The sequence below is a fragment of the Schistocerca nitens genome, chromosome 3 (genome assembly GCF_023898315.1).
Source record: "Schistocerca nitens isolate TAMUIC-IGC-003100 chromosome 3, iqSchNite1.1, whole genome shotgun sequence".
In the NCBI taxonomy this organism is placed as follows: Eukaryota; Metazoa; Arthropoda; class Insecta; order Orthoptera; family Acrididae; genus Schistocerca; species Schistocerca nitens.
This window is the reverse complement of record NC_064616.1, coordinates 883,010,931-883,021,766: the sequence shown is the minus strand read 5'-3', so window position 1 is coordinate 883,021,766 and position 10,836 is coordinate 883,010,931. Positions and strand designations below refer to the sequence as shown.

At 40.7% G+C, this 10,836-nt stretch overlaps 1 protein-coding gene across 1 annotated transcript in view; it reads right to left on the bottom strand.

The window, feature by feature from the left end:
* Nucleotides 1-5,602: 5,602 nt before the first annotated feature.
* Nucleotides 5,603-10,836, bottom strand: part of LOC126248929 (uncharacterized) — a 148,430-nt gene continuing 143,196 nt past the window's right edge. The window contains exon 12 of the mRNA XM_049950436.1: nt 5,603-6,038. Coding sequence (XP_049806393.1) covers nt 5,918-6,038 — 121 coding nt within the window. The 3' untranslated portion in view covers nt 5,603-5,917. The remainder of the gene's footprint in view (nt 6,039-10,836) is intronic.

Here is a 10,836-nt window from a genome sequence, read left to right as displayed (position 1 = left end):
TATCTGAAAACTACCTTGAGCAGTTAACGAGAGAACCGACTCGTGGCGATAACATATTGGACCTTCTGGTGACAAGCAGACCCGAACTATTTGAAACAGTTAACGCAGAACAGGGAATCAGCAATCATAAAGCGGTTACGGCATCGATGATTTCAGCCGTAAATAGAAATATTAAAAAAGGTAGGAAGATTTTTCTGTTTAGCAAAAGTGACAAGAAGCAGATTACAGAGTACCTGACGGCTCAACACAAAAGTTTTGTCTCAAGAACAGATAGTGTTGAGGATCAGTGGACAAAGTTCAAAACCATCGTACAACATGCGTTAGATGAGTATGTGCCAAGCAAGATCGTAAGAGATGGAAAAGAGCCACCGTGGTACAACAACCGAGTTAGAAAACTGCTGCGGAAGCAAAGGGAACTTCACAGCAAACATAAACATAGCCAAAGCCTTGCAGACAAACAAAAATTACGCGAAGCGAAATGTAGTGTGAGGAGGGCTATGCGAGAGGCATTCAATGAATTCGAAATTAAAGTTCTATGTACTGACTTGGCAGAAAATCCTAAGAAATTCTGGTCTTATGTCAAAGCGGTATGTGGATCAAAACAAAATGTCCAGACACACTGTGACCAAAATGGTACTGAAACAGAGGATGACAGACTAAAGGCCGAAATACTAAATGTCTTTTTCCAAAGCTGTTTCACAGAGGAAGACTGCACAGTAGTTCCTTCTCTAGATTGTCACACAGATGACAAAATGGTAGATATCGAAATAGACGACAGAGGGATAGAGAAACAATTAAAATCGCTCAAAAGAGGAAAGGCCGCTGGACCTGATGGGATACCAGTTCTATTTTACACAGAGTATGCGAAGGAACTTGCCCCCCTTCTTGCAGCGGTGTACCGTAGGTCTCTAGAAGAGCGTAGCGTTCCAAAGGATTGGAAAAGGGCACAGGTCATCCTCGTTTTCAAGAACGGACGTCGAACAGATGTGCAGAACTATAGACCTACAGTGGCGGTCGAAATAATAGAGCCACCTCTATTGACGAGATTAAGAACTAGGATATTTATTAGTTCGCGAAATCGCCACGAGTGCCGTGTTGGTTGGTTGGTTGTGTTGGGGAAGGAGACCAGACAGCGAGGTCATCGGTCTCATCGGATTAGGGAAGGACAGGGAAGGAAGTCGGCCGTGCCCTTTGAAAGGAACCATCCCGGCATTTGCCTGGAGCGATTTACGGAAATCACGGAAAACCTAAATCAGGATGGCCGGACGCGGGATTGAACCGTCGTCCTCCCGAATGCGAGTCCAGTGTCTAACCACTGCGCCACCTCGCTCGGTGCCGTGTTGTCAGTCCCTTGTAGACAACATCAGGGAAGACGTTGCTGCTATCTTTAGTCGTCCGAAAGGAAGCGTTTGAGCTAGACGTGTGAAAAGAGGCATAAAGGTAAGAATCTTATGGGTCAAAATAATAGAGCCGCTTTACACATGTGCCTTTAAATTGATTTTTATGCAGTTGTTTTGTATGTAAATTGACGTGTGGTTTTGTTTACATTCGTCTAGATGGGCAGAGCAAAGCATACCAGTGAAGATGAGCGTATAGTAATGTTCCGGATGTTCAAAAGTGGGATGTCCATGAATAAAATAGCCAATGTCTTGCACGTTTCGCGAAAACGAGTCCAGAACGCCATGAGACGGTCAAAACAAACAAAGCCGCAGGTGGAGAACAGGGGGCGACCTCGTGTAACTACTCCTCGCGTAGACAGACTCATCACTAGGGAAGTGAAGAAAGACCCATTTTTGTCAACACCACGACTGAAAGCCATTTTGTTTAGCGACGAACATGATGTTCAACCATCAACCTCAACGATTCAAAGACGACTGAGATCTGCAAAATTGAATGGGCGCATTGCAAGAAAGAAGCCACATGTTTCACAAGCTAATGTTCGGAAAAGGTTAGCCTTTGCCCGGAGAAATGAACAAAAACCTAATACTTGGTGGAGGAACATCCTTTGGTCCGATGAATCCAAGTTTAATAGGTTTGCCTCAGACGGAAAAGTCTATGTGCGCCGCCCACCAAACCAGGAATTTAATCCCAAGTACACTTTAAAAACTGTGAAATACGGTGGCGGAAGTGTTATGGTATGGGGATGTTTTTCGTGGTACGGCATTGGTCCAATACACCGTATCAACGGCATAATGAACGCAGAAATGTACAAAGACATCTTGGCAAATGTGATGCTGCCTTATGCTGAAGAGGAAATGCCGCTGAAATGGAAATTTCAGCACGATAACGATCCAAAGCATACTGCAAGGATCATAAGGCAGTTTGTTCACGAGCACAATATCGAAGTATTAGAGTGGCCACCTCAGTCCCCTGACGCATCACCCATTGAGAACTTATGGGAGATCTTAGACAAGAGAATTGACCGCTCAAAAGCTACATCTTCAGAAAAACTGTGGGAAGAAATCCAGAGAGCCTGGTATGCGATCAGTAGTGACGAATGCAGGCGTTTAGTAGACTCTATGGGTAAGAGGTGCAGGGCAATCCTCAAAAATAAGGGTTACCCCACGAAGTACTAATGCAGTCCTATGCAAAAAAGACTGTTCCTGTACGTTTCATAAGACTGAGATCAAGTACAATATATTTGTTTCAATTGGCTCTATTTTTTTGACCCTGTGGTCTGGTATTCTTTTGAATATTATTGATTATTACTGATTATTTTGTGTTGTGTTATCTATATAACTGACTATAGTACAATGTGACTCGGTTGTAATGGTTTCCATCATAGTTCAAACATGTCTAGTAATAAATGTGCACTTTATTCCAAACCTTTGCCAGGTGGCTCTATTATTTTGACCGCCACTGTATATCTCTAACGTCGATCAGTTGTAGAATTTTGGAACATGTATTATGTTCGAGTATAATGACTTTCCTGGAGACTAGAAATCTACTCTGTAGGAATCAGCATGGGTTTCGAAAAAGACGGTCGTGTGAAACCCAGCTCGCGCTATTCGTCCACGAGACTCAGAGGGCCATAGACACGGGTTCACAGGTAGATGCCATGTTTCTTGACTTCCGCAAGGCGTTCGATACAGTTCCCCACAGTCGTTTAATGAACAAAGTAAGAGCATATGGACTATCAGACCAATTGGGTGATTGGATTGAGGAGTTCCTAGATAACAGAACGCAGCATGTCATTCTCAATGGAGAGAAGTCTTCCGAAATAAGAATGATTTCAGGTGTGCCACAGGGGAGTGTTATGGGACCGTTGCTGTTCACAATATACATAAATGACCTGGTGGATGACATCGGAAGTTCACTGAGGCTTTTTGCAGATGATGCTGTGGTGTATCGAGAGGTTGTAACAATGGAAAATTGTACTGAAATGCAGGAGGATCTGCAGCGAATTGACGCATGGTGCAGGGAATGGCAATTGAATCTCAATGTAGACAAGTGTAATGTGCTGCGAATACATAGAAAGATAGATCCCTCATCATTTAACTACAAAATAGCAGGTCAGCAACTGGAAGCAGTTAATTCCATAAATTATCTGGGAGTACACTTGGAGTGATTTAAAATGGAATGATCATATAAAGTTGATCATCGGTAAAGCAGATGCCAGACTGAGATTCATTGGAAGAATTCTAAGGAAATGCAATCCGAAAACAAAGGAAGTAGGTTACAGTACGCTTGTTCGCCCACTGCTTGAATACTGCTCAGTGGTGTGGGATCCGTACCAGATAGGGTTGATGGAAGAGATAGAGAAGATCCAAAGCAGAGCAGCGCGCTTCGTTACAGGATCATTTAGTAATCGCGAGACCGTTACGGAGGTGATAAATAAACTCCAGTGGAAGACTCTGCAGGAGAGACACTCAGTAGCTCGGTACGGGCTTTTGTTAAAGTTTCGAGAACATACATTCACCGAAGAGTCCAGCAGTATATTGCTCCCTCCTACGTATATCTCGCGAAGAGACCATGAGGATAAAATCAGAGAGATTAGAGCCCACACAGAAGCATACAGACAATCCTTCTTTCCACGAACAATACGAGACTGGAATAGAAGGGAGAACCGATAGAGGTACTCAGGGTACCCTCCGCCACACACCGTTAGGTGGCTTGCGGAGTATGGATGTAGATGTAGATCTTGTTGTTTGGCTCCAAGCACTTAGTCCACACTTGCTGTTGTCTTTGAATGCTATGCCTGGGCAACAAATCAATATTTCTTTGCTATTTTGAATCAATATTGAGTAAAATTAACAAGTGATGTGAAGCCACCATTCAGAATATATTTGTGTATGTTTATCTGAACAAACATTTTGTCAAGGTTTAAACTATTTGCTATCACAAACTCATTATCCCATGGGATTATTTCATACTGTCGCACATCATCCATTGTGCTGGTCTTCTCAGCAGCAGAGTATTGGGCCCCAGGGTGGCTAAACAGCTGCCACACTAACTTCATCGATGTCCAGTTGAAGCACGCTATGCAGTTAATAACAGGGGCAGTCCGACCAAAACCAGTTTATTGGCTTCCTTTGCAAAGTAACACCTATCCACCCACTATCTGCAGAAGTGAGGCCTTGCTTAGGGAATACTGCAAGATAAAGGAGAACCTGGAATTACCCATAAAGGAAGACATACCAAGTTTACGACGAAATATACTCCAATCAAGAAACCCACCATTATGGCAATCAGAACAGCTAGATGCCAGTAATACTGGTGTGAGGGACCTGTGGAACCAAAGCTGTCAACTTATTGAAAATTCTGAAGAGCATGAGTGGTTCTGAAAGTATAATTGTGATCCTGCTGGCACAGAACTCGACAGGAAACTGCTGGTCAAATTGAACAGAGCTCACACTGAACATGGACGATGCGCAGACTCTCATCACAAATGGGGTGCTACAGTGTCTCTGTTTTGTGACTGTGAGGCTCTGAAACAGATAATCAAGCACATTAGAGATGAATGCCCCTTGCGTTCCTACCAGAGGAGTTGGAGCGACCTCTTGGAAGATGATGATACAGCTCTTAGATGGATTAGGAACCTAGATATTGACATTTAGTTAGTTTTATATGTAGTTTTTGTATTTTCATATTCCTGTTATATATAGTACTACTAACGTTATATACCTGTAATTTTAAACTGCATGTGAGCCATACGAATAAATAAATAATGACTTTCATATTGTTTACCCTAAAACGTGATTATCTATTTATTGTTTATTTAACTATTCATTAATGTCTCTGCTAAGGAATGAGCTTTGTGGTTGATCCATATTTCAATTAGGGATTTAAGCAACAGTGCATGACCAATCTCTCTTTGACTCAGTGAGCCAATCTAAACTCTAAGGTGTGTACTTGACCTCTGTTGCTCAGGTAGCAACTAACTGTTACTGACTGTGGATCAATGATATTTACTGATACCACAACCACAGTGAACCTGCAACATCTATCTCTTAAATGAAAAGAACACACTTTTTGATGAGTCTATACATACATTTTGTTCAGCAGATTGACAATTTGAAAACATGATGCACTTGTCAGCTTTTAGTGAGGAAGCTCAGAAAGACACACATGTAGCCATGAACTTTTTTATTTCCACTGAAATGTGAATACAGAAAGAGTTTCTAACAACTGACATCAAACATCACACACACACACACACACACACACACACACACACACACACACACAATGTAAAACTAACACTCAGTACAATAATTCATATAATCGGTCTTTTAACACTGGAAAGAGCTCCAACCACAACACCTAACACTCAGTACAATAATTCATATAATCGGTCTTTTAACACTGGAAAGAGCTCCAACCACAACACAACGTTCTTGTAACTTTTTTTATTTATTTATTTTTTTTTAACGCAAACAGTTATCACAGATTTTTCAGAATGCTGTACAAATGAATTTTACTTGTCCACTTGTCTAGTATCATCAACCCCAAGTCCACAGTTACTGAATATATCAAACTGTTTTCTTCTTCTTAGTGCCACTAAGGCATCCCTCAAGTAAATGGTCACAGGAGTTTTCCTGCAAATAAACAAAATAACATTATTACTACCTACAAATATGAATACTGAGAGGTTTTTCATTTATTATTAAAAATATATCATTCACTACAGTGTTACAGAATGAAGCCCATTTCACACTATTCCTTAAATCTGATGAGGAGTCCAGAAGCACAAAATAAAATTTTTGCTGAAATGTTGTTTGCCTTGAATGATCTAGGGAGACAAGGACATCTTTAGGATTCACTACACATTTCAAAACTGTTGTACAGACAAGGAGTAACCAATTACCAAAATAATCAAAATAATAACTGTTAAAATGGTAAACTGAGACTAAACTCCATCAGAACAGTTTCAGAAGCTAATAAGAGGTGTTTTCATGAATAATTTGCTATAATGAAATCTTGATCTCCAGTGGTTCTTTTACAGAGTAATTTATTTGGTTTGTTATCCCAATTATCTTTGTGATTATTTTGCACTGAAAATACCTCCACAATAATACAAATGCATATAACACAAAATATGTAGCAAATTAGTGAACAAAATATTTTCACTGACTTATGGATTGCCCTCAAACTTCAATTTTGAACCCCTCAGCCCCATTTTGTATTTTGTTTCCAGCAGAGTTAGTTTTTCGTGAGCAGTAATGCACCTTGGGTATGAGGCAGTGGGATGCAACATAATTGTGACACAACAATACTGTACAATCTTTCATGATCATGAAACTTCCTATCAGATTAAAACTTTGTGTCAGACCAAAACTCAAACTTGGGACCTTTGCCTTTCACGGGCAAGTGCTCTACTGACTGAGCTACCCAAGCATGACTCACAACCCATCCTCACAGCTTTAGTTCTGCCAGTACCTTGTTTCCTACCTTCCAAACTTCGCAGAAGCTCTTCTGGGAACCTTGCAGAACTAGTAGTCCTGGAAGAAAAGGTACTGCGGAGCCTAGGGGATGCTTCCAGAATGAAATTTTCACTCTGCAGTAGAGTGTGCACTGATATGAAACTTCCTGTCAGATTAAAACTGTGTGCCACATGGATTCGTGGTCATGGTTGTCAGCATTTGGATCAACTTCTATGAAGAAGGTATTGGACACTTCTGTCACAGGATGAAAACATGGTTTCATCCCAGGGCAGTAGTGTCCAATACGACCAAGAAGTGTAGCCATATAGTACTTGATAGCTGTAATACGTACACACGACAAATGCTCACAAGCTGTGGAGCACCAAGTATAGATGATCTTCACTACTTGTTTTGTAAGCTTTCACTATCTTTTTTTGTACAAATGATACTGTTCTACCCTTGTCAGAGTTCAAGCTGGGAGCAAAGAGGCATTTACATTTTAATAGTGTCTCCAAAACTGCAAATTAAAGGAGTAATGGTTATCACTTACTGTATAGTCAGATACTGAGCAGTTGATAGGTACATACATGAGATTGAAAATGTTGAAAATGTTGCAGAGCTATTAGTCTTGCTCCCCCCCCCCCCCCTCTCTCTCTCTCTCTCTCTCTGTCTCTATCTCTCTCTCTCTCTCTCTCTCTCTCTCTCAACCCCCCCTTCTAGCCCAATCGAGCTGCAGTGTGCAGTGCCTGAACAATGTAGTCAGTCAGGACAGAAGGAAGATATCATCCTAAAGCTAAAGAACTTTTTCAGACCTGTTTATATGCCTGTTGACCATACAATGACTGACCTATCTCAACTATATGGTGAATGGTCACTGATATTCCTCAAATTATTTGTATTCCATCCATAACATTCCATTAGCATAATGATGAAAAGCATAAATCAATGAAAATATCTTCTAGACAAATTTAACACACACTGCATATCACATTCATTTCCAGTGATATGCAATTGTCTGTCAACACCATCACAAAGGTAATGGGGATAGGTGACTGAATAAATTACTCTGTAATGAGGAACGAGAGCAAAGGTTCTTTATACCATCTAATGTGAAAATACAATTTACTCAACACAACAAAAAAGTTAATTACATCATGAAACTGTAAACTAAAAAGAATGCCTATATATCAATCAGCTGTTTGAGGTTCAGAGATAACACAAATAATCAAACCATTTACACTGTACATACAATGTAACAGAAGATTTACTGTCCACATCACTGCCCCCTCACCCCAAAAGTCAACATTATTTGGGGTTGAAATGTATGCGGTGTCCAAAACCAATTACGACTGGAGTTTACTTGGAGGCACAGGCTGCAGTGGTGGAAGACTAGGTGCATTCTGTGTCACACACAGATAGCATCTTGGTGTTAACTGCTGCCCCCCAATGGCAACGGTGGCAGTGGTAGTCCAGATGCGTTCTGTGTCACCATAGGTAGGCCGAATTTTCTGTGGTGGCATGACAATATTGTGTATGGACCATAGTATGGCAATTGTAGAGATTTTTGAATGGCACTGTGTAGGACAACAACTTGTTTGCAGGACAGTCAGTCACAGGAAATGAATGGTCATTGGGCAGAAGGTTCTTTTGAAATAGCTAGCTGGAGCTCGTGAATCTGTGAGCATACATGTTGTGCAAAGTCTGAGGTTCCAATAGTGTTATTTGACGTATAAGTAAAGAGTTCTCCAGGCAGTCAAATTGTGTTTCCATACACTAACTCAGCCGTTGATGCACTGAAGTCTTGTTTTAAAAATGTTCAGAAGTCTATTATGGCAATAGGGAGACTGTCAGTCCAATGCTCTGTGGCATGGCATCTGAGTGAGGTCTTTAATTGTTGATGGAGCTGTTCCATGAGGCCACTACCAGCAGGGTGGCAGGCACAGATTTAAATTTGGTTCATGCCAAGCAATGCTGAAAGTTCTTTAAAGAAGTATGACTCAAACTGTTTTCCCTGATTAGTAGTGATGCAGAGGGGAATGCCAAAGTGAGCAACCTACTCACAAAAGAAGGTTGTGGCTGTTGTTGCATCTTGTATTGGACAGGCTTCAGGCTGTCAAGAGAAACAGTCAGTTAGTATCAGGCAGTGTGTACTGATATTCTTCGGATGGTGATAAAGATACAGTAATGTTGATGCAGAAATGCATAAATCACTGATTCAGTGGGGTGAAATTACAGAGCGAAGCTGTTTTTTGCAGAGTTATTTTGTTACATCAATAAGCATTGCACTAGCGGACGAATGCATTACAATCATTCTTGATATATGGCCGAACAAATATCTTTCTCACTATCTATACAGTAGCCCTTAGTCCTGGGTGAGAGAGGGAGAGGAGAGAGGAAATTGCTGGTGGCGGAAATCTGTTGTAATGAACGGTTGATACACTGCAGTACAGTGCTATGCTGAAGCACAGTATTTCAACATGTCCAAGATGTAAGCCTGACAATGTTTCGAGGAATACCTTCAGTTCGTTGTCTCCTTTTTGGGTATTGGCAAGTGCTACAAAGGCAATTTCCTTTGCAATGGTATCAATGCGAGATATGCATCTCCTGGTCTACTCTACCCACCATCAGCATGTTGAATATCTGTAGTAAATTGCACAATGAGATCCAAATGCTGCAACTGGCTTGGTGATGCCTTGTTTGGTTTCTGAAGGAAGGTACACATGATTGGCTCATGGTCTTTCAGAAGAATGAAATGTCTTTATCTCTACATATGCATCTAAACTTTCTGATTGAGACATATGCCGCGTAGAGCTCATGGTCACATACTGACCAACTATCTTCGGAAGGTCATAATTTTTTACTGAAGAAAGCTAGAGGTTGCCAGTCTGTTGTAATATACAGTATTGCCCTGCTTTTACATTCCTGAAAATAGCATTTTCCCACTAGTTATGACATTTTTTATTGCTCCCATCAAATTTCCTATGTCCACAATGTTAATTCACTCCCAATTTTGCGTCAACATATTTATAATTTTACGCATTACGCATTACGCATTACGAAAAAATGTTGGTGGAGAAAAAAGACAGAAAATGATGCTGGCATGACGTTGGCCATTAGTGTGTTTACAAACATTATGTGGTTAAATAACTTGACACCAGGATGCTCTACTCAGCAGATTTTAAACAGTAAACATGTAAAAGGTGGAACAATTTGTGCCGTATCTCCTGCCGCTGCCAAGCTCTATTCGGCGTGGTAGCTGATGGGAGTAACTAGGTTCGTTCGAATAAAGATACCATGACGAATCACAACTATTTCCAAACCGTCTGTATTGCGCATACACAGTTTCACGATAGTTGTGCTTGTCGTGATGCCTTTGTCGAACCATATTTAGTGTGTTTGGGCATTTGGCCACTTATAATCTGCTAGTTAACTAAATAATGAATGACAGCTGCAGGCTTTTTAAAAACATCGATTATAATATGTGAAATTGAGTCAAACATTTCTGCTTGCCAGGCAGTTATCAGTTCCAGTTACATCACTGGTTTTTACTAGATAATAAAAAAGTCACTGACAAGTATTTTGATGCCTATTATGTGCATATATCCCAAATAAAGTTTGGAAATGCAAGTGGCTATCCTCCATGTAACTTTTACAACTTAAAACGTTATTTCCCACATTTTACAGCATTTTTTGAAGTCCTTTGAAAAGTGTAAAAGTGGGGTTCCCCTATAGCTCCAATGACAGTTGATGATGCATTCACAATAAGTGCTAGAGGAGCGTCAGGATGAGGACAAGCTAACAATGCAAGCTCTGCACAGCAGCTTTCACTCTGGCAAAGGAAGTTTTCTTTTAATCAATTCACAAAAGCGTGTCTACGGTTTGTACAAATATTTTAGCTTTTTGTTGTGAGGTGCTGCCAACAATGCAAGATTACACCCAAAAATGTTGATATATTTTTGTTAATCCCAATAAT